The sequence below is a fragment of the Cololabis saira genome, chromosome 16, assembly GCF_033807715.1.
Source record: "Cololabis saira isolate AMF1-May2022 chromosome 16, fColSai1.1, whole genome shotgun sequence".
Lineage (NCBI taxonomy): Eukaryota > Metazoa > Chordata > Actinopteri > Beloniformes > Belonidae > Cololabis > Cololabis saira.
Window position 1 is genome coordinate 15,155,327 of NC_084602.1, and position 27,770 is coordinate 15,183,096.

At 41.7% G+C, this 27,770-nt stretch overlaps 1 protein-coding gene across 2 annotated transcripts in view; it reads left to right on the forward strand.

The window, feature by feature from the left end:
• The window catches only part of fndc3ba (fibronectin type III domain containing 3Ba), a 121,941-nt gene that overhangs the window by 80,455 nt on the left and 13,716 nt on the right, over positions 1–27,770 (forward strand). For both annotated transcript variants that reach the window (XM_061742875.1, XM_061742874.1), the window contains exons 9-24: positions 1,674–1,825; positions 1,919–1,978; positions 2,677–2,815; positions 5,788–5,841; positions 6,036–6,160; positions 8,251–8,425; positions 11,039–11,125; positions 12,143–12,278; positions 12,956–13,027; positions 13,550–13,668; positions 14,922–15,027; positions 15,643–15,815; positions 18,114–18,227; positions 20,692–20,841; positions 22,255–22,535; positions 25,164–25,382. In XM_061742875.1, the coding sequence (XP_061598859.1) occupies positions 1,674–1,825; positions 1,919–1,978; positions 2,677–2,815; positions 5,788–5,841; positions 6,036–6,160; positions 8,251–8,425; positions 11,039–11,125; positions 12,143–12,278; positions 12,956–13,027; positions 13,550–13,668; positions 14,922–15,027; positions 15,643–15,815; positions 18,114–18,227; positions 20,692–20,841; positions 22,255–22,535; positions 25,164–25,382 (2,162 nt within the window). The remainder of the gene's footprint in view (positions 1–1,673; positions 1,826–1,918; positions 1,979–2,676; positions 2,816–5,787; positions 5,842–6,035; positions 6,161–8,250; positions 8,426–11,038; positions 11,126–12,142; positions 12,279–12,955; positions 13,028–13,549; positions 13,669–14,921; positions 15,028–15,642; positions 15,816–18,113; positions 18,228–20,691; positions 20,842–22,254; positions 22,536–25,163; positions 25,383–27,770) is intronic.

Sequence of the window (27,770 nt, forward strand, 5' to 3'; positions counted from 1 at the left end):
AGAAATGTTTGACAGTTCTCACTTTGGCCACATGAGGGCAGCACTGCTCTGTCAGCTGAAACACCACAAGCACCGGTAACTACTTTGTTTTTTTTTCTGGCGTCCCAAAGGGGATGTAAATGAAAGACCTGATGGCGTTGGTAGAGAGCAATTGCCACTTAAAAGAGCTGCAGAACTGGACCATTTAACATGGAAAATAGACGAGGAGAATGCAGTGATGGCGGGCAAAGAAAAAGCAGAGTGAAAGAAGATAGAGATGCTGATAAAAGGCAGGAAATGAGTGTACCAAATGACCCCTGAATCGATGCAACCTGTTAGACAGCAGACTGAGAATAAATAGAAGAGGTGAAGAAAGACCGGATACACTGTCCACTGTAGATTCAACGTGCTGGTGGTGCCGTGCACCACATAACATTTATACGTGTTAATACAGAAGAGAACAGACAGCGACTGACGGCAAATGTCCCTCTGGATGGATTTATTTTCCGTTCAGTTCCTCCAGCAGGTGTTGACACCTTTGATGAGCTAGATTGTTTGAATGTGTTCCTCATATTGTTTCCCCAGCTTGGGAGTTTGACAGAAAGTAAACAAGGAGAAGGAGATTAAATCCACGTCCAACAGTTTAATTATGAGCGACTGTCACCGCCAAGTGTAAGACATTAATATTGAGGGTTTTTTTTTTTCTCTGTGCAAAACACGGAGTGATGGATCTCTGTAGTGTCGGCTCACCAGTTCTCCTACTCTGATCTGTTACATCAGCGGTGTCACGACAGCTTCATCTTGTATTCGCCTGGCGTTCGGGTGGGTTGAGGGTACGAAACCACAAGTTAGGCGTGGGCAGAGATGGAAACATCCGTCACGAAAACTCTTTTTTCGTCACCTTTCGAGAAAGCTGGTTGACCGCAATGCGCTGCTTAAATTAATGAGGTGAGAGCATACTTCTGCTCACTCAGTGGTGTGGAAACATCGATTAAGCGGCGAGGATGGAGCCTCTCGTATTTTACAGCGTTACTCCGAAAGCTTTGCCCCCGATGAGAACGTGACATAAAATGTCTTCACAGTCTCCACAGCACTGCAGTGTTTGTACTGATATATAGTCAATTCTGGTGAAACATTTGTAGTTTTTTTTCTTGTTTTATTTGTTTTTCATCCAGCTTATAGAAGTCCAAAGTCTTAAGTTGAAGATAGCCACCAATAAAACCTTATTTTTCCTGGGTTGTTCATTTCTAACTGAAGCGGTGAGGTGTTTTTCAGGTTTCTGAACTGTGTAATTCGGCATTTCAACCATGTATAAAGGATAAAAGACCCTGCTGGCTCTCAGGGGGGGGACGGGTGGTCCCCAGTTTACATTCTGTCCTGTATTACTTTGTTGTCCTTCACATAAAGGCAGAGAGGACACACATACGTGATTCTTTTACGGCCTCATTCATCTTTGTGCTCATGTGGGCTCCTGTCATTGATGCGCTCGAGTTTAAAATAGAAGTCTTACTAATGGTTTCCCATCGCGGGTTAAACTTTGCTCACGTTCATGGACCGTTGCACCTGAAACAGAAGGTGAAGGAGGTTAAAAGGGAGTAAAAAGGAGGAAAATGTATGAAATAAATGTTTCTGCCCAACAGTGAACCGAAACAACAGAAATCAACAAGCACTACACATGTTTTTGTGTCTTTCAGGTGTCCAATGTTCAGGCCCGGGCTGCGAGGCTGTCCTGGGCCCCCCCAGCCGGGCTGGTGAACAGGCATGGAAACGGGATGCCCGTGTCCTGCTCCTATGAGGTGTCGCTCTCAGATAAGGGAAAAGACGGAAAGTATCGCCTCATATACAGGTAAGAAACCCGCTCCGGGCTGAAGGAGCGAGCTCGGTCAGCGCACGCTTGAGCAGCTTTGATTTTTGCCTTTTTCCTGTTTGTGTGTTTCAGTGGCGAAGACGTGGAGTACCATCTGAAAGACCTGAGGCCGGCGACAGACTACTACGTACGGTAAGGACTCCGGTACCTGTAGGGCTTCTGCTGGTCCAGCAGGCCCGGGACTCTTAAAACCAGCCATCTATTAAAAACAAGAACGCATTGAATCAAATTGTGAAATGGTCAAGTAAGCTGATAGGTGAGCCACAGCTGAACCCTTCTTCCCTGTACACCAGGCAGTTACAGCGGATAGCCACGACCATTTTAAATGATAGTTTACACCCTTTGCACAGTGAATTTCAGTTTCTCCCCTCTGGACGGAGGTTGTCAGTCCCATTTTGTAAAACAAAACGTTATAAAAACAGCTTTGTCCCAGCTGCAGTAACACTGGTGAACAAGCCGTAGTTTGCACAAAAGTTGCACAAGTCACTTTTCGGAGCACGATGTATTTTACAATGTTTTTATCTTATTGCTCTTATCCATTCCTAACTTGGAGGAAATTTTGCTCTTGGTGTTTTAATTCTTTTTTAGCCTCATGTCTTTTATTTCTTATATTTATTTCATGAACTGCAGCACTTTCTGTCGAGCCGAAACTGTCTCTTGTTTTATGTGTATGTGTTCTTCTTAAATGTCTTGTTCCTGAACTGATTGACTGTTTTCTGCTGCTTGTTTAACTCTCGACTGCAAAACCAGTTTACCCTTGGGTATCAATAAAGTAACCTGAACCTGAACCTGAACCTGATCTGATGTTTCTTTTTTTGTCTTTTTATCAGGGTCTCAGCCATGTACAACTCTTTTCGAGGGTCGTGTTCAGAGGCCAGCGCGTTCACCACACACTGCAGCGTCCCCGATGTCCCGTTACCTCCCAAACTCTCTCACCGCACCAAGACCACCCTCAGTCTACAGTGGAAGGTACAGCTCCACGCTAACGATCAGCTGATATCGGGACCTGACTGTCTCTCCTCCGAGAGGTTAACGTCTAACACATGTTAGATTGAACTAATTCAAAACAAATATCCTGCACCGCCTAAACGCTTAGCTAATTCAAGAATAAACCATTACTCCGGATTAGTTAGAGTGACGGTTATGAAAGCAAGAGCGCCTCAGGAGCGGTGTATAATGTGTAAATGAGGAAATAATTATTGAGATAATGTCTTTTAGTTGAAATGATATTGTATGAAAACATTATCCAGCCCAATACGGTTGCAAGCTGCAGGCTACAAGACCTTTCAAACAATAACAATCTTACATCAAGGTGTGATTTAGACTATTACGCTTGCTGTGATTTTTACACATCTTAAGTCCAGCAGAACCACAACTGACACTTTGATGGTCCTTTTACTCTTAGGCTTAAATCCATTTACGTGATATTGTGTACAGGGTTTCAACAAACAAACCAAAGTCCAAAGTGTGAGTGTACAGAAGGCCCGCCAGAAAGGGCTGTTTATACAGGCAGTCTCTGACCTGACATCTCTTTCTAGCATCAAGCGTCAATAGATGCAAAAGGAGGAGAGTCGGCAGGTAGCCTGGTAGATCTGAACCAACATCTAGAGGGACGTCGGCTCTGAAAATGATCCCTAGGGCTTCCAGATCCAATGCTTTCTCATCAAACTGCCTTTGCACGTTGCATGTCCGAGGAAAAAGTTTAGATCTTTCACTTTTGATGCCGAAGCCGATTCAAACGGCAGTTGATGCTCAGCTGCAGCCGTCTCCACTGACACATCCAGGTTACGTCACCACTCTGGTGCCACCGTGTTAAGCCCCGCCCACAGACTCGCTCTGCAAGAAGAGACTGATGATGTTGCCTGCACAACATCAGCAGTCAAATTATACAGACTTATAAAAGGGTGTGTATGCAGTCCTGTTAATACTTCCTGTACAGTTACAAGGTTAGAATTCTTTTGGTTTTCCTGTAGAAACCCTCTCTGTAGCAGCCCTACAAGGGAATGACATTGAGTCTTATCACAGGCTGCTTTGATTGTAAACTGGAGAAGGTTTACACTCTTAAGTAAAGTAAAGTTTATTTATATAGCACCTTTCACAGACAACGGAATCTCACAAGGTACTTCACAAAAAATAAAACCAATAATAACACAAATAAAACACTACAATAAAAATAGAAATACGATAAAAACAAGACAATACTGATAAAAACTCCTAGAATAAAAGTACATCAAATCAACATGGTGGTCATAAAACAACCCTCTCACTACTAGTGTTTAAAAGCTTGGAGAAACAGGTGGGTTTTAAGTTTGCTCTTAACTGTCTAATAATATTACTAAGGGTTGAATTAACTCTGAACGCTCCTTTAAAGACAGCGATCACACTTCCCAGTGAGTGTAAGAACAGATCTGAGGCATCAACTAGTTAAGCAATCATCAACTTAATGGCTCCGTGACGTCTCACTCGGCCACTGGACTCTGCCTTTCTTTGCTGTTGCTCCGACTGGAGGAAGAAACAATGTGGACAAGCTGAGTTAACAACTGCAGCTACCTGGAGCCAGATGAGCAGGCGGGCTTTTGTTGTAACAATGTGCCTGTCCTTCCTGCTTTGTGCTTTCTATTGACTTTCCAAAGTGAAACAGACTGATTGCACAAAGAAAGTGGATCCTGCAGAAAATTGCTGATTATATTGAACTAGAACATTATCTTTTAAATGGAAGAAAGCAGAGCAGAGGTTTTGAGGCTTCCAGTCATTTGGCATCAGATTTTAAAAGCTAAATTGAGAAACACAAGTGAATATTTGCAAACCTACAAACTACAAATCTGCAATTATAATGAATCAATAAGTTTGAATCATTAATGTGCAGACATTCAAGCTCACTAAGAAACCCAGCAAACATTTGTTGGGAATGACGACACACATCATTAGTGGTTCACGTACCTACACTTTTGCATGTCTGGAGATTGGTGAATAAATTACAGTAATGAGATACTTGTGGGCATTAATTGACTTTTAAGTCAGCCAACATGTAACTATTTAGCATAAAGTCATATGGTGCTTTTTTTTCCTTTCTTTAACAATATGTCTTCAGTTTTTAGAGTCTAATTAAATGTAATATAATTTGCATGCACTTCACTGGTGCAGATGTTCTACTGACAAACTGTGACTAACATCCAAGTTATTTAAAAAGGACAATTATTTGTTTATGCCAGTATCTCAAAATGAAGACAACAAAATGCAAAAAGTTTAACCTTTTAATTAAAAAAAATATTTGAATGCTAATAATACAATCATTTAATGAAAATGATGTAGTGCATTCATAATAATACAAAAAAAAAGCATTATTTAGAAACTGTTGAAGACAAAATTGGGGTGTGTTTTTAATTTCAGTATCGAAAAAACTCCTCAATTAGGGATTTTCTATGTGTTATTTCATATGCCAGGCTTTTAAGGGTTAAATGCTACGTGTAGTTTTCTTTTCAAAGGCAAAAAGTCGCAGAATTAAGCGATAAACTTGCTCCCTGACTTTGAATAATGGGGTTGAAGCTGCTCCAGCACTGATCAGGCGCCTACAAGGGTGAAATAGATGGAAGAAAAGCTCATTCCCTGAGCAAAGTAAACAGTATGTTTTGTGTCACTCGGTTTATCTTCCAGCCTGATTTTTATCAGCCCCCCGGTAGACATTCTTGCTTTATTGCACAATGCCACATGGGCAGCCTCTCTGCATCTCCCCTGACCTCACCTGCACACGTTAATTTTTATCCACTCACTCCCCCACTGATAAAGAGTGACATCTATCACCCAGACAGGATATCATGTCACTCACATAAACTATTATTTTTTGTCACATCTCGCTGTCAGAGTCTCGCATCCTCGGCTAATCTCTCAATCTCTCGAGTCTCTCCCTGACCTCATATGGCCCGTCTCTCTGTAATCCACAGCCTCCAGGCGACAACGGATCCAAAATCACAAACTACCTACTCGAGTGGGATGAGGTAAGTCTGTCTTCACCTTTACCTTAAATAAAAGGGGAAAAATATGCACGAGGGAAGTCTGATTGGTGAATATTCACACGTGTGGCTCCAGTATGTGTGTCATTTTTTTTGTTTTTTGTTGTTCATCTTTGTAATTACACGCCTTCCTGTCCTTTTCCCATATGTGCACCACTCACCTCTCTGTCCCTCTGCAGGGAAAGAAGAACAGTGTTTTCAGAGAATGTTACTTTGGGAGCCAGCGACACTGTAAACTGATGCGACTGTTACCTGCCTGTTGCTACACGTTCAGAGTGGCGGCGCATAACGACATTGGCACAAGGTAGCGTAGACTTCTGTTCACGACACAGATTCTTTACGTGTGTGTGCGTGTGTGTGTGTGTGTGTGCAGGCATCCCCATCCCCAAAATACGTTTCAAAACGAAAGACAAATGAATCCCTTTGTAAGTGTGTGAAAATAAACTGCAAATCTACATGTATGAAAATAAAATACTGTATTTTGCGATTTGAAAATGCTTAAAATACTTTCCCAGAGGGGACAATGCGCCAGAGCACCCAATATGCTATGGCAAGCCGTTGGAGCATTTATTCCATATCGTTGGTATGCAACCTCAGTTTGCTTTGTTGGACCAGTTTGACTTTCGTCTGGACTTTTGTTGCATCAGTTGCACAAAAAATTGTATTTGTCACATTTTTTTTTTTTTGCAGCTATTGACCCTTTTGTCCAGCTAGCTTGAGCAGAACCAGAACATGGTTCTAGAAGCATCGATGTTCCAACTAGTCAATGTTTTAATGCACTAATGGGCCAAAGTAGTTAATAAGTAAATATAAAAGAAGTTTCAACTACCTTACTTGTGAACATTTTTACTCTCACTAGTTATTCTCAAAACTTTAAACAAGGCATTTCTCTTGCTTTGTTCTTAAATACATTTCACCTTCTGTCCTGGAGATTTCATCAGTTCAAATCTTTTTTTTTCACTCACAGGGACCTGGATGAGTCAACACCAGCTTCTCACTTGTTAGCTAGGATAAAGATTGTAATTTACCAATTAATAAGTAGAATTTGTGTTCACTATTTAATTGGGATTGGCTCCAGCTGATCCCTGTTACCCTGAACAGGAATACGTGGCTTTAGATAATAAATAGGTAAATGTATTAACTAGTTTAACCTCGAGGTCCACTCAATAACGAGTCGATAAAATAATGCAACTAGCTCAGCTTTTTCTTTGAAATGTTTTTATCGCTAATGCATCAAAAGAGGGAACTAAGAAAGAACACTGAGGTCTTAATATTGACAATATGGAATAAATACTCAAATGGTGCCTTGGTGGTTAGCAGGTTCAAATGATCAAGTGATTTTAAATTGAACCCGATAGTGAATGTGAACTTTTCCTGGACTATTCTTCATGCTTAAAAAAAGAAAAGTAGCAAGATAATATACTAACAAAAGCCAGTGGTCTCGGCTAAGACGCTATTTTCTTTTCTTTCTACACCTTCTTACAGAAGCATAACATATTACTTAAGTGTGTTTGAAGCATTAAAACCATCTCATGGCACATAGTGATATTGTTAAAAAAAAGAACATAACTTGTTTTTTCCATCTGAGGTAAGCCTGACGGTATCAATTAGGATTAGCCTAAATGTTGATTGAAATGTTGATAGTTGATTGCTATTTTTAAACTACAAAATCCAAAGCATTGATGTATTTTGGTAGAAAAGGCAAAATATTTTTTCAATGCTCAAATACAAGTTGTCTAAAATTGCTATGCGTATTTTAAATAAATGTAACATAAAAATCTGAAAACAGAGTCATGAAAGGCTGATTCCACATCACCATTACGGTGGACTGAGACAGAAGCACGAAGCCCATTTAAAGCTATTATTGTACATGTGACCGGAATCGCTGTCCTCTCCCCATTTTCCCTCCATCTCCCCTCTCACACCATCCTCTCTTCGTCATTATACGGGAGGCGCAGGGCTTGCAGTAGTTTGGCTAACGACGGGCGGAGGAGGATAGCAGGAGGGGGGCAAAGCGTCCTCATGAAGCCTTTAGCTTGGTTCAAATTCGAAGCCACGGACAAGCGTACTTGCACAAAGACACTTAATCACTGCTGCTCTTTGCTTGATGAAAAAGTTTTACTGCAGCTCCTCCTGCTGCTCACAAATCACCTGCAGCCTCATGCGCTTCCTTGCATGTCCTTAAATTTAGCATTTATGCCCCTTTTATTCCCACTTTTTCTCATCAAATTTCACTTCAAATTTTCTCTCCTCTCCGTTTCTTCTCCGTTTGAAACTCAGGACACGTATCATCTCGTCCGTCTTTGCGCGGCAGCTCTTTTTTTCTTGTGCTTTTGCTTCAGCATTTTAAAGGAAAGGCATGAGAGTGACACGGACATGTGTGTTTCTGTGCAGTGGCTTCAGTGCAGACGTGGTGTTTTACACCATGGGCACGCAGCCCGCTCTGCCGCTGGCTCCGCGGCTGGTCAGGGCGGGGGTGTCCTGGGTGACCCTGGAGTGGGGGCGTCCCGAAGGCAGTCCCAGTGAAGAGCAGCTCAAATACACACTTGAGATCCAGGAGGACAACAGCGTGAGTCCCACAAACACACACGCTCACAACCGTCTCCTTTCCTTTATCTACACAACCCAGTCGGAGAGCCCCGGGCAAACTGATTTTGTACTATTATTTATTTATTTATTTATATATATATATATATATATATATATATTTTTTTTTAATATATATTTATATATATTTATATTTATATTTATATTTATATATATTTTTTTTTTACTATTAAATTGTGCCCAGTTTATATGCTTTAATTTCAGGGAGATATCTTTTTGTATTTTCTCAAGCTGTCACTCACTCAAATCTCATAGGAGGTAGAAATTGAAAAAAAAAATATAATGTTAGTCATAAAGCTATGAAGTCTGTAAAACATATAAAGAAGAAAACACTGCATGCATAATGAAAGTCCACTGAAAATGAGTTTGAGCATAGCACACTAGGATTGATAAAGACACTGGTCAAAGAATAAAAAATAAAAGTCATGATGGCATCGGAGAAGCTTCTCATTCCTTAAACATCTGTATAGTGACATCTTAGAGGTTTGAATTAGGCACATGTGGTCAGAAACTAATCCTGAATGATTGGCGAACACTTAAATGTTGGATTAAATCTAATGAAAGAAAATTAACAATAGAATTCAAAGCAATGTTTTAAAGTAAAAGCATTTCCACAGAACTCAAGGTATTGTCACTAACGAGACAATACCTTAAGCTTAATACTTAAGAGGATCAAGAAAAAACCACTCACCAGTGAGGCCAATCGATTGAAAGGCCTCAATTCCTCAAATGGAAGAGGATCGTGTTGTTTGAGTCCACATTTACGCTTTTCCACAGTGTTGGGTGGAGAATATGATTAGGATGTGGGGTCATATGACGTTGTCGCTGACTGGTGCAGACAATTAAAGATGATGTTAGTGCTCATTTGGTTGAGATTGTGAAAGAACAGCTCAGGGAGTGTGAAACAGCTCATTCTGTGCAGCGGCCTGACTGACTGAGTCTGGTTCTGCCAGAGGTTTCCTCCCGTTAAAGGGGAGGTTTTCCTTTCCACAGTCGCCTGGTGCTTGCTCAGAATGGGGATCACAGAAGTTCTGATGCAATCTCTTGGTTTCCTTAGCAAAGCGATAGTTATCCTTGTTATTTTTATTGGCTCTGTATTAATCTGACTCCTCGAGATGACATCTGTCATGATTTGGCGCTCTATAAATAAAGCTGAACTGAATGAAATCAAATTCCATCCTCAATGCAAAAAAAAAAAAGCACACCGCAGAAGTAAATGTGGTGACATTGCGTAAGATTGTTGAAACTGTGTCGTGGATAATCTGTGCGATTATCTGAGCAAAAAGTGGCCAAAGAAAAGAGATTGGAGTGTGGGAGTTGCGTGTTTGCTTTTGGGATTTGGGAGTCGCTCTCTCTCCGTATCGTTGCGCTATAAACACACACTCACTGCATTTACGGAGGAAAAACGGAACTATCATCACAGTAAAACCGGAGCTAAACATCTCCGTCCAGCTGAACTGGAACTATACAGAATGTCTTTTATTTAGACTGGCACGACCGGATAACGCGGTTGAAGTGGATCCCTGCAAGTAAACCTTCCCACAGGGCTGGAGCTGGCCTGCATGCTCTGCACGTGCACCACAGCTCCCGCCTCAGGCTTCACCCTGGAGGTACGGGGGGAAGCAGAAACAAAGAAAGACACCAACTTAAAGCCTTTGGGACATATGAAGTGTGCAGAGTAGGGCTGGGGATCGATTCAAATATCAAGAATCGATTCGATTCCGATTCTTAAGATTCAGAATCGATTATCACGATCCGATTCGATCCGATATTGATTTGGGTTACTGTTAATAAAACTGTTTTTTCAGCTGTTGCATGAATTATATGACTGTCTAGTTATGCAACATATTAATATTAGTATTATATTGAGATTCATCAGCAAGTATTGGCAGCTAATGATGCTGTAAGGACCAATCAGCTCCCAGAATGCTGATAGAACTGCTTTCAGAAACATTGTGTGGGTCAGAATTATCAAACAGATCCAGGGCAGCAAACAGAGGATGAAAGAAAAATCGCTTTTATTTTTTCCCCATTTATGAGAATTTGGTTTTTAACATTTATGCAAATGTAACCCCAAGACAGTATAATAAAGCAAAGAAATATAGACAATGTATGCAATTATGACTGAAAACTTTAATGTTTTCATACCTTTAAACATATTTAAAGGCAAAAACATGGCACCAGTTATTCTCGTGTCCAACAAAATATTCCTTTTTTGGGCATAAACAAAAAAGTACCAAAAGTTGTAATGTAATGATGACATTTTTTATTTATTTTTTTCTTTAGACATATGAATCGATTTTTAGGAATGAATATGAGAATCGATTTAAAATCGGAGAATCGATTTTTTCAACACAGGCCTAGTGCAGAGCTGTCAGCTGTTTTGGTGTGTGGTGTTATAAGTCCAACTGAAAAACCCAGTGCTGACATAGAAGGCACTATGGACGTACGTTGGTCAGCCAGCGACCATGCAGCCGTCTCCATAAACTGTCCATTCAAGCGTACTGAGTGATGCTGGTGCACCTTGAAATACATGAATGAAAGCGACACATAAACACAGTTTTTCCTCCTACAGGGAACCGACTTTCATCCAAAGTACACTGGAGAAAACTTGACCTGTACTGTACAAGGCCTGAAGAGAAGCACGCAGTATAAATTCAGGGTGAGTGGACCGCTACAAGTTGTTTGACAAAATATACCAATGGTATTAGACTTTCTGTTAAACTTTCCTCTACATTTTACTTTTGTGCGTGTGCTTTTTCAAGCTGCGGTGTTGCATGTTAAGCACGTGCAGTAACTTGCATCAACAGCTTTTGCTTCGACATGCGATATAAGTGGGGCCGGATTTTCCAAAACGACAAAACACAGAATAAACACTGTTGTCAGATGAACCTTCCAGTGCATATTTCAGTATTTCTTCCTCTTTTGTTCACTTTCTTCCGTTGATTCTTTTCGATCAGATGCCATTTCTTTCTGTTAGATTCAAATGTTTTCAAGAACAGTGACCCGTCCATGTGTCTTTCAGCGGTAACGCAACATCCATCAGTCAAACCGCGGCGTTTTGCCATCACAGAATTGACTGCAATTTTACAGGGGAAGCAAGGCAATTCAGCAGCTATTTATCAGCCGGAGAACGCAGCCGCGCTCCGCTAAAAGCCGTGATCAGAACTGTTCATAATGTGAGGACACGGCGAGACATGATGTACCAACAGCGCGTCCCTGCGCGAGTGCGTTTGTGTTTGTTTTATGGCGCAATCATCTCTGATGGCACTTCAGATGTGCTTTCACGCGCACTCGCCAGATAAAGCGGCTCATGTTTGAAGACGCGCGTGATCACACATATCGAGGGCGCTCTTTGTGTTTTTTTCGAACATGTGGGAACAAAGCAAATTGATTGTCCATTGGACGGGGTAAGGGAGGGAGTAAAGTGAAGAGAAATGAAGGTGGGAGAGCTGAAAGAGGCAAAGGTGAAGGAGTGGGGAGTAATGGCTCCTATTGTTCAGGACAGTTAGTTTGCTTTTGATAGATTCTCTTTCTTTTTTTGCAGCTGTCTTTTGTCTCACACTCAATTTTCCCTGTATTCTTTCCTCCATTTTTCTTGTCACCGTTCTTCTCTCTGAGCCCACGCTTTCCGTTTTTATCTTGAAACCCTCCGTTCTGTCCGTGTCTCCTCCTGCAGCTCATAGTATCGAACTCGGAGGGCAAGAGCAGTCCCAGCGAAGTGCTGGTGTGCACCACCAACCCAGACAAACCAGGCCCTCCTTCTACGCCCTGTGTCACCGCGGCGACGCCCTATGGCTTCACCGTCACATGGGGTAAACATTCAGAGCGATCGTCAGAAAGCAGATTCAGGAAAAAAACAAATGCAGAAACAAACTGTTGCATCCAAAAGAGTTTGCGTTATGATTTCCATACTAGCTCCACTTGGGTGATTTTATAGCTCATGTCTTTGCTTTAGCTACACGCTTGATAAGCCAGCGCTAGCAATTACATGTATACGAGCTGAGGCAGGAAACTGTCTTCAGCGTCAGTGATTTATATCTGGATAAATTTACCCCCGCCATGTGTTATTTTATAGTTCATTGAGAGATTTATTGAAAACTGCCCAGAAAGAGATGAAAACAGATATGATACTGTCTGCTGTGGCTTCTTTACTACCGTAACATTTAATAGCAGCTTAGTAACTGAGCTTTTGGAGACGCGCCCACACTGGAAAACCTAATTTCTCAGACTATTTTGCTAGTTTTAAGAATTATAGTCAACCAAAACTCCCCTTAACCCCCTTGGTAGAGATGTGTTTACTTAAAAAAAAGACAATTTGGACAAGATTAAGGAATATTGGAGTTATGTGGTGCAACGTTTGTCTCTATGTGTGCATAGGTCAGGTCTTATAGATCTTTTTTCAACATGTTACCATGCATTCTGCAGAGAATGAGACTGATCTGTGGGCGTCAAACTGTCCCAGTCTAAAATCTGTACGCCTCTCCAACAGATCCTCCCCTGGACAACGGGGGCTCCGAAGCGCTCACGTACCTGCTGGAGATCTCAGAGGGATGCTCTGAAGGTACGGCCTCTTCCTGTTTGCAATCACATCCAGCTCGTTTCATCATTTGTGCTCAGCTCCAGCCGTACCATCCGCTCTTATGCTTCCTCGTCTCAACACACTTGCTCCTCTTTGATCGAAACGAGCCCTGAGTTGTTTCGTGCTTGTTAGATTTTGCACTCCAGTAAACATGCCCTTTAGTTTATGTATTGGGGAATTAAATGAGGGGTAGTTTCGTTTCATTTTTGTTCTTTCAGTCACGTCAAAGAAAAAAAAAAGACTTGTTTACCAGAAACTAGTGTTGTCGGTCAAACAAAGGAAGAATAGAAAGACTGCAGAGGAGTGTTGCATTTCACGTGTCTGAAGCACCCGACGGCAGTTTGGTAATAATTAGGTCAACGACATTCAGTTTCTGGGAAAATATTAAGGTTGGCTGCAGAAATATCTGTGAAACAACAGGTGATTAACCGTACTGTCCCTCATGAATGTAAGCAGAATATAAATAAGTTGATTGTGTGTGTGTGTTTGCATGTATTTGTGTAGAAAACCAGTGGGAGGTAGCGTACAGCGGTCCTGCAACAGAATGTGTATGTGAGCGACTGACACCCGGGACCTTGTACCGCCTACGAGTGTGTAGCATCTCCACCGGAGGACACAGCCCGGTAAGACACACACAAACATGCACAGATCTGCACGTTTCAAACCCTCCACTGTGAAATGTGGACATTCATGCTCAGTTTGTTCGCCGTGGTCCAAGTAACTCCACAGCCAGTTTAAAACAGAGGTTGTGGTAGAAAGATGCACTGGGGGTCCCGTCTTTATCCCCCCCACACTCTCCAGGTGAGTAAGCTCAGATGAAAGCACAACGTGGTTTAGAACCCGGTCAAGAACCCCGTGGTATTTGTTATTTCCAGCAGAATCTTTAGCTCTCTCATCACTCCGTTGGACGTTATGGGGTCACGGGTGCTGAATGATTTCATCTGAAGGATGGATTTACTGCCCAGTTATGCATTTTCACTTTACCATTTCGACTCATTGCGCCCCGAATGCCCCTGTTACTACTGTACCTCCCAAGGTGATACAGGGGCGTTTGGGCCTCCGCACTGCCGTGCGCTTGACCGTGCACAGCGGGCCTGTGGCTGAAACTTTGTAAGCTGTAACCTTTTTAATCAGTGTTTCAATGTTTTATTTGTTCTTTTTTTTTTTTTTTTTGTTTCAGAACTGAATTGGAAAAAGAGGAAAATAGACCTTTTCTTATATTTTCTTTCTGCCGAGAACACAAAACGCAATGAGAAAAACAAAAAAATGCTTTTTTTCTTTTCCACTCTTTTGTTATTTCATCTGGGATTTAGAGCTACGAAATGAAATAAAAACCCACTTCTCAATTTTTTTTTCTGTTTTTCCAAATGAGTGATTTGCAGATTGGTTTCTCTCATTGATTCAGTCTCTTTCTGAACACGGAGAAAAGTCCAAGCTTCGGCGATTAACACATGTAGATCGGTCGTCGTCATAGCGATGGCTTAAGTGTTTATCACTCTCATCAAAGAATTCAGTCTGGAGCTCAATCGCAACTAGCTCTTGAGAGGAACAGTTCAGGACTTAAGCATCATTAATCATAAAGGACAGGGAGATGCTCTTCCTGTTTTTGTTCGGACCACGCCGCCATTCACCAGGTTCTTTGTGTCAAAGAGACTACAGTATTTCCTTTTAAGGGTTTGTGTCCCTTTGATCACGTTTAACGCCGTTCTGTCCAGCACCTCTGCGAACATGTCCATCCAGAGGCATCCGCCACTTCTTTTCTGTAATTCTGCAGGTTTCATCTGTTTAAATATCAAAGTACAGGTATCGTTTCATCCAGTCATTCATCAGGTTTCTCCTTCTGTTTTGACGCCGTGCGTTTCTTCTGCTCCTCTAGTGCACTGTTAGTGTTCCGGTCCGCACGTTAAGTGTCCCGCCAGGTCCCTGCCAGCCGCCGAGGATTGTGGGTAAAGCCAAACACAAGGAAGTGCAGTTAGAGTGGGGTGAGTAGAGACATACATCTATGCTGCATTTAGCTTTATTTACCCCAAAATATTTCAGTTTTCCATATTAGGGAGCTAAATCACCCGCTGGCTGCGCAGTGCGTTTCGCTGGCCAGCTCTAATGTAAGCTAAGTCAACCATGTTTCAGCCTAATTGAGCCCTAATTCAGCTCATTAAATGGCTCAGCTTCCCTCATATCTGGCCTAATTCTCCTAATGTCGGCCCATTATTGCAGATTGGTACTGTTATCTCTTGGCAGCTAAAAGTCTCTCAGCCTGCCATGTTGAGGAGGTTCTTTCTTTAACCAGTTTGATACAGCCGGTCACATCCCTAATCAGCTCAAATTTGAGCACGGCTGCTGCAATTACTGGCTCGAACTGAAGGTTAGATATAATGCATGTAGGGTTTTCCCCGAAGACCTCAACATTTACCCTTTTTATCAGTCAAAAAGATCTTCTGATATATGTAAAACTAGCAATCATTTTAGAATAAATCCCTAGGAGTTCATTTCTAAACGATGTCAAGCACTCCGGTCGTCTTGAATTTAGGGCATTTGATCAGTTTTATAGTAAATGCTCCCTGATTTTCTATTTGTTGCTAATTTATCCCCCTTAGACTCCCCCGTCTGCGAGGGAGTGTGCGAGGAGTGCGTGTACAGTCTGGAGATGAGCGAGGGGGACGCCAAGCCGGCGGAGGTGTACCATGGCTCGGAGCTGCAGTGCACCGTCGCCAGTTTGCTGCCTGGTGCCACGTACGGCTTCAGACTGAGGGCTGCCAACGAGGCCGGGGTGAGGAATCCACCTGCTCAGGCAGCAGGGACGTGGTTGATAATTAAGAAGGAAGCGCTGCAGGAATTCGTAATTTTTTTAATTTATTTTTTATTTATTTTTTATTTATCCTTTTATTTATCCAGGAAATTCCCATTGAGATACAATATCTCTTCTGCCAGGGAGTCCTGGTCAAGATGGCAGCAGAAAAATAAATTCAGTTTCATATAAAAGAAAACACATACAAGGACAAGTAACTTTACAAAAAAATAAAAACATATCAAAACAAGAAACAAACAAATATAAAACATACAAGGATCAGAAAGCTAAAAAGAATTCATGACAATTAATGACATTTGATTAAAAACAATGACATTGTTCTGTGAAAACTGATTTTAACATATGTTTGAACATGTTAAAAGAAGGTAAATATTTCAAGTTGAGTATGTTGTAGCTCATTCCAAGTTTGCGGTGCATTAAAGGAAAAGGCCGATTTACCAACTCTGTTCGAGTGCTTGGGACCATGAGGAGAATTTTCTCTGATGATCTAGTGTTATAGCTACTAGAGTAATATTTTGTATTTTACCCAGTAATGCTTTGGCAATAAATATTAACATATGTGTTTGAAGTCCATATTGGTATTGTTCTCCCGACAATACCATAAACACTTAAAAAATATATACATTGCAACAGGTCAGCCCTTCAACCACCAAAGTAGTTCCTATTTTTTTGTTTGACAAGCATGCTTTTCTGTTTTATGGCCATGGACTCTCATGGACTTAGTAAACTGAAGGGGATCATAATAAAAATCCAGGAAAAAACCCAACAAAAAAGAATAAATAAAAAAGAGCCCAAAGTTATTAGGTCAAAATGACCCAAACAAGTTAACTTACTGGATACCGGAGTGATCCACAGTCTGGATAAAACATCTTCATGGTTCCATCATCCCTTCAGTCAGAGGCGAGGTAGAAGTCTGAGGACGGCTGATCGAAAGCAGACACAAACACATGAAAAGAGCCACAAAAACCAAAAAAAAAAACAACAACAAAAGAGGAATAAACAGTTCATGCACGCACAGAGATTCAGCGGGTGTTCGATCAGTGCTCGTTTCAAAGATTTTCCGTTTGCTCACATCAGCAACCAACAGGGAGGAAAAGCGAGAAATCCACATATGCACACACTTTGAAAAGGCCAAAATTCTAAAAAGAAATCAGTTCCCAATAATAAAATGCGTAAATAAAAAGCCCCTGGACTTAAGGAACCACAACAGAGTTGTTTTTATGTTTTAATCAGTTTTGAAAAACTTATTATTAAAAGTAATGAGAGAAGAGAAGATGCGAGAGAGACTGAACAAGAGCAATACGAGGACAATGGTGACACCCCCATCGTAGCATAACACGCCCCTCACCACAAATGAAAGTAACTGTTACACATTCATCAGTTCCAGCACATGTGTTTCATTCGCTCCGTTACAATATCTAACCTACGTAAAGAGATCATTAAAAGGAAGTTCAACACTGTGAGCTGCAGAAAAGAACCCACGCTGCCTCCTTTCATTCGGGGGTGTAACTGCAGGCAGATAACGACAGACAGGTACAAACAGTAGCAACGACGAAGGTCTCGACCATAAACTATGTTGTAGTTGGATTTAAATCGTACAAATGCATGTAAAGGGCATGTTTCCATAACCCCTAGATTCGTCAAAACCAAATGTTGGAAAAAACTCCTGAATATCACACTTTCAGTTCCAATACCAGTTTTTCAATTGATAATCCACTGGTTTGCAAAAGTGGAATGAAAACACTTTTTAAAAAATGTCCACGTCTCTGGCAGCGCTGGATGTGATGTAGACGGGCAATCTAGAGTGATCAAAATCTAGTTTCCAGCTGTTGGGTTAGGCCTCATTGATATGAGGTGGTTCATACCTTAAATAAGGGCTCTGCCTCTAGATGACCATCTTCATCTTCTGGCTATTTCCTCAACAATCGCAATCATTTATCAAAGACCAAAGATGTTTTCATTTCAACCATTTTTTTCAAGGTTGAGATTTTCGTTTCTGTTGTTATGAAGAGAAGTCAGGCAGGACGAGGTACGCAGAAACACCAACCCCCAGCAGCGCTACCTTTATTAGCTTTCAGAGATTCCTTTTTTTTTTCTCTTGCGCAAAAGTGTGATGGAAAGCGTTATCGCAGGAACTTCACCTTCAAGCCTGTAGGGGGCCCTGCTGAGCTGAAAGAAAATGGTTAAATTACATTTGAACTTTTCTTTTGAGTACCTGATAGACTTCTGTCGTGACGTGTGTGTCCCCGTGTCTCACAGTTCGGGCCGTACTCTGAGCTGACGGAGGTGACGACTGCAGCGGGACCTCCTGGCCAGTGCGGGGCGCCACACATCACTCTCACGACTAACACTTCTATAACGCTCAACTGGGAGGTGAGAAAAACACACACACACAAAGAACATACTGTATCTGCTCATCAAAGTAAAACAACTGCTGTAATGGACAGAGAACCAGAGATGGACAGGACCCTTCCTTTTGACGATGATCAAAGAACTGGACTTTTTATTGGTCTGTCTGAATTGAATAGAATAGAATAGAATAGAAGACTTTATTGATCTCCCAGAGGAGAAATTCAATCGTGTAGCAGCCAAACACACACGCTCAACGGTTTATACAAAAAATTTAAAATAGAAATAACCAATAAATAGCTAAATAATAAAAAAGAGCAATATAAAATGTAGAAAAATGAGTAATGTCAAAGAGAAAGAGATGTGCAAAAATACGTGAGGTATTTAACGGAGCTGAGCTGCTTTTTAAAATTATGTAACGTTGTTCTTTACAGTCCAGCTTTCCTTCTTGATGTATTGAAAATGTGGGGAGGAACGCTGGCTGTGTAAAACAGTCAATTTAAGAAACCCTGTGATCCTTTTTTCTTCAACATGCTTTAACGTGGCAAGTTTTTCTGAATTTTGAATCCATTTACCTCAATCAGACCTAGCTTAAAGCTGCAACACAAACAATTATCTGTTTTTCTAAAATATATATGAACAAACATGAGGGAAAGGTAAATCCTACGAAAACCCCTGGACCGCCTGCCTGAGCACTGATGCACAACAAAGACTGTGCTTTTCAAAGAAAATGTTATCTTTTAATGTGAACACCAAAAGGCTTCACAATTTAGTTTTGTGCTTCTGACCTTTTTCATTATTTGTTGATTTGGAAATGCTCTTAAAGCACAGAATAAGATGAGAAACGCCCAGTAAGAAAGACGGTAACAGCAGCTAATAAACCTTTGGGCTCTATTTGACCAAATCCAGAATGTGATCAATAATATTTACCTGACTCCGTTTCTAAACCGTTGTCATCTCAATAGCTCTGTTGGCCCTCCATGTTTTTAAAGATAACCGTCTTTTATACCACAATCCATCCAAATTTCAAATATGGACAGAAATGAGCTCCGAAGCTGAGACCGTGGTGCTCAGTCAGAAAAAGGTGGCGTGTTCTCCCTGGACGGGGGGGAAATGTGCTGCTTCCTGTGAGGGAAGACTAGAGCGGCAGATTTGACAGTGATGTGGACTCTATACTGGTCTGTTGTGGGGAAGAGAGAGTCGAACCATAAAACAAGACTCTGTTTATTGGGAAATCTATCTTCCTGCCCTCAAGTACGGTCTCAAACTGTAGCGACCAAAAGGACAGATCGTGGGTACAAGCGGTGGCTGGGCTCTCGTTTAGAGAGAAGGGGAGGTGTTCTGTCATTTAGGAGAGACTCTGAGTCTGGTCCCCGCGTAGGGAGGGAGCAGCCGGTTGAGGCGGTTTGGAGACCAGGAGGATCTGCCCGGCCGGACCCAGGACACTGCAGAGATTATATCTGTGTGTACTAGTCTGTGCATATCAATAAATATATGTGCAATGATGCGCGTGTCTGTTGTTCAATACAACTGCGTCAGACCAAGCGCAGACACAAGCTGCTCTGATCCAGACGGGTGGAGTGTGGAACAAACTGTCACACAATGTCGAGAGAACGAGACAGATTCAGGAGATTTCCATCAGGGGATGAAAAAAGAAAAAAACTAAAGAAAATGGAAGAGTTTAATGCCTCTCTGAAAGGCTTGTTTGATAAATTTGTAACAAAGGCAGGGGAAGGTATCCAGTATTTTGCTAATTGGAGAGTTGAAATTGCGCATATAGACACCCGATCCGACCCGAAAAACCCCAAAATTTCGCGCGGGCCCCCCCCCAGCCATTTCGCACAGGGCCTCGCAAATCTCCCAGACGGCTCTGGATGGATGGATGGATGGATGGATGGATGGATGGATGGATGGATGGATGGATGGATGATGGATGGATGGATGGATGGATGGATGGATGGATGGATGGATGGATGGATGGATGGATGGATGGATGATGGATGGATGGATGGATGGATGGATGGATGGATGGATGGATGGATGGATGGATGGATGGATGGATGGATGGATGGATGGATGGATGGATGGATGGATGGATGGATGGAAATTAGGACATCAGCTGGTCTGATCAGAATTTTCCTTTTTATGTACAAGGGCGAGTGTACGCTCTTTATGTTTTGAGGTGTGTAAATTTCGAGCAACGTCTGTGCCAAAACAAATTTAAATTTACTGTTCTGTCATTAGAAACTGAGAAATAAAAGGTTACGCTTGAAGGGTATTTAAAGAGATTTAGAAATGAGAGGTGAAACATTTAGCTTTTCTACTAAATTATTCACATTACACCTTCTGGTAACATTTAAAAAGAAGAGAACTAATCGTATGTGTAAACTGATAATCAGCCCGGAAAGGTAAAAGCACACATCCGTAAGGATTAATGTCACGTTCCCATTGATCGCGTGAGCTGATGTGTGTGGTCTATATGTTGCAGAGCCCTGAGGGTTCGGGTACAGACATCTCTGAGTATCGATTGGAGTGGGCGAGGGAAGACGAACCCATGGAGCTCATCTACTGCGGGTCGGCCACGCAGTGTGAGCTGTCAGACCTGACGCCTGCCACTGATTACTGCTGCAGGCTACAGGTAACGCACACGCCACACAAGACGGGGAAACAGCTGCATAAACCACCAGAAACAAATGAAAGCGCCAAATAAAGAACTGAATTCCAAGTAGGGTCAGTCTGGACACAAATGCACTTAAACACACAGCCCGAAGATGCTTTGAGAGAAGGAGAGACGTTCAAACAGCAGGAGACCAGTAATGATAACTGATTCAATTTGTTCCCCCCCTATTTTTAATCTGGTGCATAAATAAGCTTTCTCTGTGTCTGATTCCGTGCACTTGTCTAACATACACAAACGCTCTCACTCTCGCTGTACACTCTGAAGCTATGAATCCAATAACAGCATATTTTATGGCTTCTTCCTTTATTGGCTCATTTATAAGACAGGGGACAACACAAGGTCAGCCTAATGTCCTCTTCACTACCTCTGTGTGCACACACACACTTTGACTTTGTCTGTTTCCACGCATTACAGCCGTCTGACGTGCACACGAGCGTTCAAATGTACGTGTATTAAAAAGATAAAACGTCTTGGCCGCGTGCGTCGACAGAACTTGTTTTACGACGGGCCTTAAAGCGTCCAGACTCAGACGCGAGGAAAAGGTAAATCTTGTTCTTTGTTTCTCCAGCCTCGCTAAAATAACTCACCAAAATCATCTGGAAGATTTTTTTTTTCTTATTTGATACTTAAACTGTTACAAGTTAACCCCCGAGATAGATGACTCCCAGGTGTTTATGCTGTTTTTGGGGAACATTCATCCAGAATTTTGATATGAAATAATAAATAGTCCTCACGTCTTTTGATGTGCTGTACATTGGAGATAATGAACCTCCTTATTATTTGTCCATACAACAATTAACAACCAAAAATGCACATTTTTGCAGGAAACCAGTTTATCTTTGTTATTCGTATTGGTTTTGATTCAAGCTTTTAAAAGGTAGAAGGGCTATTCTTTATAAGCTGGTATATTTTGTCCATTAAATTGTCTGAGGCGCCAAAGTAGACTCTCACCAAAAATGAATAAGCTGTGTTAAATAGAGGAAGCTGGAGGTGAATATAAATTTGAATTATCAAGTGTGGATAATAGACCAATGCTTTTTCACACCCAATTTAAATTCTTCACCGTGTGATGGTTTTCTGTCATTATTTTTCCTCTTTATTTCCCTTTTCTCCTCCTCTTTATCATTGTTACCATTGCTCATATCACACCATTTCTCTTTAAGTGTATTCCCTTTTCCCGCAGCAGTTTTTATCTATTTGACATGGCTTTTATCTCCACCTTCATTTTTCTTCGTTTTTTTTTTTTTTTTTTTTTCTTCCGTCTTCTTTTTATCCGTCCTTTGTAACCTCCAGCCCACCGCTCTCAGTGACAGCCCTTTCCTCACATCTTCCATCTCTCTCATGCTCTCTGTGCTTTTGTGTCCCAACCAGGCGGTGAATCAGGCCGGCGCCGGTCCGTACAGTGAGAAGGTGAGCTTCCGGACCCCAGCGACGCATCCCGACCAAATCGCATCCCTCGCCCTCCTGGACCTCCCGACGTCCTCGGGGACGGGTCACTCCCCGTCCACCTGCCTCCTCCTGAAGTGGGATGAGCCAAACAGCAACGGGGCTGAGATCACCTCCTACGTCATCACCCACGACGACCAAACCATCACTGTGGAATCGGGGACAAGTCATCTGATCACGGGCCTGCAGCCGGACAGCGAGTACAGGTACTGACCTACGACAGAGAAGATGTACTAATATACTGTATATATTATTGGTTATTACTATAATTTGGTCAAACTTAACCGTCACATATAAATGCAATTTGACCTTGTAGCAGACGTTAGTTTTCTTCTTTTCTTTTCCGTGTTTAGGGGTGTGTGAAATCGAGTGTGTCCTTCACCAGCCCCCATGATATACTGAGCGAACATATTTATTAACCACTAAAATCCCTGATTCAGTCAGAGAGGACTAAAATCATGAACGGTGACAGGAAAGAACAGGACCGAAAAAAGACAAGACAGTGATAGGTGCGGTGTGTCGTGGCGTAGGTAAATGATGACCTTTTGACCTGTCATCAGCCACTTTAACTACAATGTAGCAGTATAAAGAGTCACTGCAGATCTCTTGTTCATTCTGCCTCCACTTTCCAGCTGTGCATTCACAGTGATCCAAAGAAGGTGCATTATCGCATCACTAGCGTGGTGCTTTCACCAAATACCACAGCACCCTGCAGTATGGAGATGACCCTTCACCTTGAGTTAGGGCTGCGGTCAACAGCCAGAAGCAATTTCCTGAATTCTCCCACTAGCCACTGACAGCTTTCAGAGTTTCCTTGGCCTCACAAGGGAGACGCCGGTGCAGCTTCAGGTGGACAGAAAACCAAAAGATATTTTGTAAGAGCTTAAAGGTAAAAAGAATCCATAAAGGAATAGCAACCAAAATACCGGAACAACGCAGCTTCTAAGAAATAAAGCAGCAGATCATATATCTTCAGCTGATCGATTGTATTTGTCATTGTGGTTTATTATAGTTATTACAAAGGAAAAAAAGAAATTAGGCAAAATCGTAACCTCCAGATACTTTAGAAACATCAGAAATTGGAATCAGTTAATGCATCTGACCAGGCAGGGAGGTGCTTTTGCAGTGAAATACTGGGAAGATAAACTGGCATTAACTGCTGTTTTGATCATTTTTATTATCGCTATGCTTTGTAACAGAAGCCTTGGGCTGTAAGTAAGTGCGTTTTCTTGAAGTCTGAGCTGGGAGGAGTTGTAAAGTTTCTTGCTACATAAATGTGCCCGTTCATTCCCAATGAAATAAACAAAAAATAAAACAAGAGAGACAACATTACTCTGTCCTTTTGCACGATGACCATAAAGAAATGAAAATAATAATATCATTCTCACTTTGAGCTTCTCTGGTGATATTTTGAGTTATGAAACGTATCATGCAAGTTATTAACCTTTTGCCTTCCATGTGTAAATTGGAAGGCATCATAATCAGATTTGAGTGTGTACGTAGTGGATAAAAAAAAGATCTAGGGATTGCCTGCTTGATGTATATGTGAACTGTTATGTACCAGAACAGTAATAAACAAGCACTTAGTCATGTGAATCAGCAGCGACTGTTTTGAGGCCCCTGTGTGTGCATGCACATGAGCGTGCTGGGTGTTCTCTGAACGAGGGTTTAGATAAAAACACAAACAGTGTCTGAGGTGGGGATAACATGTGAAGAGGAAGGACGGGTACACACCATTGTTTTCTTTCTGGGGTTGTTTTTGTCCCAGTGTCACTCTGCACTCTTGCATAATGGCTTCCACTGAGGTGAAACACGGTGCGTGCATTTGTTTGTGCATGTGGCCATGTGTGGAAAACTGTTTTTTTGCGAGGATCAGCAGCCAGTTGTTTTTTTTTCTTCTTTTTCCCAGTGAGGGGTGCACTCCATCGCTTCACTCAACACGTATTGACGGTCACACGCGCAAAAAAAAACAAAATATGTATTCCCATAAGAGGAATAGTGAATACATTCTGAACTTTGATGCACAACACAAACACAACTCTTCTCTCATCATCTTTTATCCATATGGTTAATTACCTGGTGGATGGATGAATGTTGCCCTTTCTCTTTTGTTTTTCCTCAGCGCCGTTAAAAGGTTATGGTTACAAAGATTCAACTGTTAAATGTCAGTTGGTTGATGCTCTCTAGCATGGATCCTAATCAGACGCAGACAGCAGAAGGATGAGGGGAGGGGGGGATTCCTAGAAATAAACCAGCGGGGCAGTTAAAAGACTACAAATCTATTTCTGAACGGTTTTTAATTAGCTTTGGATCATTGTGTCCCTGCGTGTCTGCATGTGAGGAGGTTAGTGTCTTTTTAGGTATAAGCACATGTTACACACAGCTAAAGCGCACATCTTTGATGATCACGCTGAATGATTTGAATGATGTGAGTAAAGTTCTTTCTAGAAGCTCATGTAAACTCTGTCCAACGTTTTTTGCTGCAGAACAATGTACATTTAAGGAAATAAGTGGTCTCTCCCCTCTTATCCTGGAGAGTGCATTAAATTGTAATGGGCAGGGAATAATGGGCGAAAGCGAAATTTAACTCGCCATTACCCAGATAGGTTAGAGCCCACAAGGTTAGAGGGTACATACATTTACCACCACTATCCTGTGAGGTGCTTTTAGCCTATGATCGCAATCCCTGCATGCATCCCCATCAAAATGCAAATACTGGCTTACATAGTGTGTTTCATTGCACTATTAAGACACTTTCTCATGTTAAGCGTAAAAAAATATGCATTTTTGCGGCGTGACATCATATCATGTCTTTTTCTCCTGTCCACCTTTAGCGTGCAGATCCAAGCAGTGAATGCCATTGGCTCCGGTCCCTCGAGTCTGCCGCTGCAGGCGAGGACACGCCCCCTCCCTCCAGCCCCGCCCCCACTCGAATGCTCAGCGGCTGGTCCTCAGAGCCTGAAGCTCAAGTGGAGTGAAAACGCTGGACACACACGTGCCCTGCTTGCTGATGAAATGGTCTACACACTACAGATGGAGGACAAGAACCACAGGTAGAGTGCACACGCTCTCTCTCTCTCACACACGCACCGATTTATACGGCGTTAAACAGTTCATGAAGTGGACGAAGGTGAAAAGTAATTGAGTTCCTGCACAATCATCCCCTTTGTGAAGATCCAGTTCCAGTTCTGCTGCGGCCCTCAGATGTCACACAATTAGATCAGTTAAGCTCATGTGTGTGCAACCAAAGTGTCCCATAAAGCCGTCGTTGACAACACGCCCTTTAGCTCCCGCAGGCTGTTGGCCGTGGTCTCCGTGCGGAGAGCTTACTCCCTACATTGTCCATCAGATCTCATCAGATTGGTGTCCGGAGACTTGAACATGTCAGACTAGTGTTGAAAAAATCGATTTTCTGATTCTAAATCGATTCTCATATTAATTCTTAAAAATCGATTTGTATGTCTAAAGATCGATTTTTTTTTATTTTTTTAATTTTTTTTAAATATATTATATTATATATTTTTTTAAATAATAATATATATATTTTTCTCATCATTTCATTTTTGCCTGGTGAACTTTAATCCCAGTAGTCCCAGTAGTTTTGAAAACTCTTTTTCTTTAGAGAAAATGATGGACATTTTAGCTTAAATTTCTAAATGTTATATTAGTTCAATGAAGTTCATATTATCTATATTTACTATAGCTTGTTTGGTTTCTTTGTTATCGGACACGGTTTGTCATGAAATACCTGAAAAATGCCGGGTGCTTCCTGGCAAGCTGTGTGTCTGGTGACGGAATAAATCAGACAAGCTAAAATAATTTGTTTACTGCTTGAGCTGTTGCAATTTCTTTCTTTTTTTGCACTTTAAATGGATATTGAAATGCCTATTTGAGTTATTTATTTATTAGTTATTTCACAATAATTATTGTGAAATTATTATTCCAATAGTTATTTTACAGTCATATAATCCAGGCAACACTAACCCAAATCAATATCGAATCGAATCGGATCGGATCGGATCGAATGAAATGGTGATAATCGATTCTGAATCTTAAGAATCGGAATCGAATCGATTCTTGACATTTGAATCGATCCCCAGCTCTATGTCAGACCCATTGTTATGTTGTTTGCAGTTCTAATGTAAGGAAGGAAGGAAGGAGCTTCTGCAGGGCTCACTGCTGCTCTCATGGGCCTGCAAACACTTCTGTTTCAGGGGAGTGAGCTTGCCGTATGGAAGTGTCCATGTGTATGAAAAGATAGATGCAGATTGGAGAACAATGACATCACCAAATTCTGCCTTTCCTCCCTGGGGGTGTTTTGCCCGGCCCTGTCTGCAGCCCCCTTGAGCTGCTCTTCTCGGTTAAGATTAAAGAATATTCCATTGATTTGGTGCAAAAGATGAAACTTCATGATTATTTGGTATTCATTCGAACTTCAGGTAAAATAAGCCCTTCTGACTCATTTTATCAGTATTGAATCATCTCGGGCAGGGAATTGAAAAGTGTTGGAAAAATCTGTTTCTGCACTCCAAATATGCAGCGGCAAGAATGAAGAACAAGCGAGTGACAGGTTAGATTCAACAATCTTATTACTTGTGCAAGGAGTAGACAGGCAGCTTAACTCCGAGTATCAGCTTCCTCCTGACGACTAAAGTTAATATGGATGTAAATCATATACAGTAAATACTCCATAGTTACAAATCAATCATAGAGATAGCGTTCAGTCGTTTCCTATCCAATCATGTTTATCTGATTCAATCACGACTACTACTGTGACCATCAATCACAGTCTTGTAGTTCCATTGAATAGGTCAAAAGAGCAACTTCTAACACTGATTTTCACGGTATTTTTCCACTAATCCTGTTAGTATAACGATAGTTTCAAACATTATAAAACATAAATACTTTTGCATGCACATTTTTATTAAAATAAGCTGCTGTTGCTGTGAGAGGAAGTGAATTCAGACAGTCTGCACACCACTTTCTTCAGACTACCCAGCCCACATCTGGTCAATACAGCCAATCAGCACCCAGATCAATGATTCAGACACACAAATGAGACGTGGGACTACAGCAGCTCCAGGAGTGGGTGTGTGTGTGTTAGGGCAGTAACTACATGTACCGAGGAGTAGTCATGCTGAGGGTATTTATGTCCTGCTGGGGAAACAGCCTTTAATGTGCCTCTAACTTCAGCCGACAGGTCAAACAGGTGGGAGAAAGACAAACAAGGAGAGGGTTAGCAGACTGAGAAAGAGGAAAAAGTTAAGAAAAAAAAAAACGATTGTTTTTCAATGCATACTGGAGAATACTTCAACACTAAAACAGAAAAACACACTGAATAGCGCATTTATCAGCTCCACATCTGTTTGATTGCCTCATTCCCCTCTCTCTGTGCATCACTGCACCATCCTGATTGGCTCCCATCAGTGTTAAAATTACGG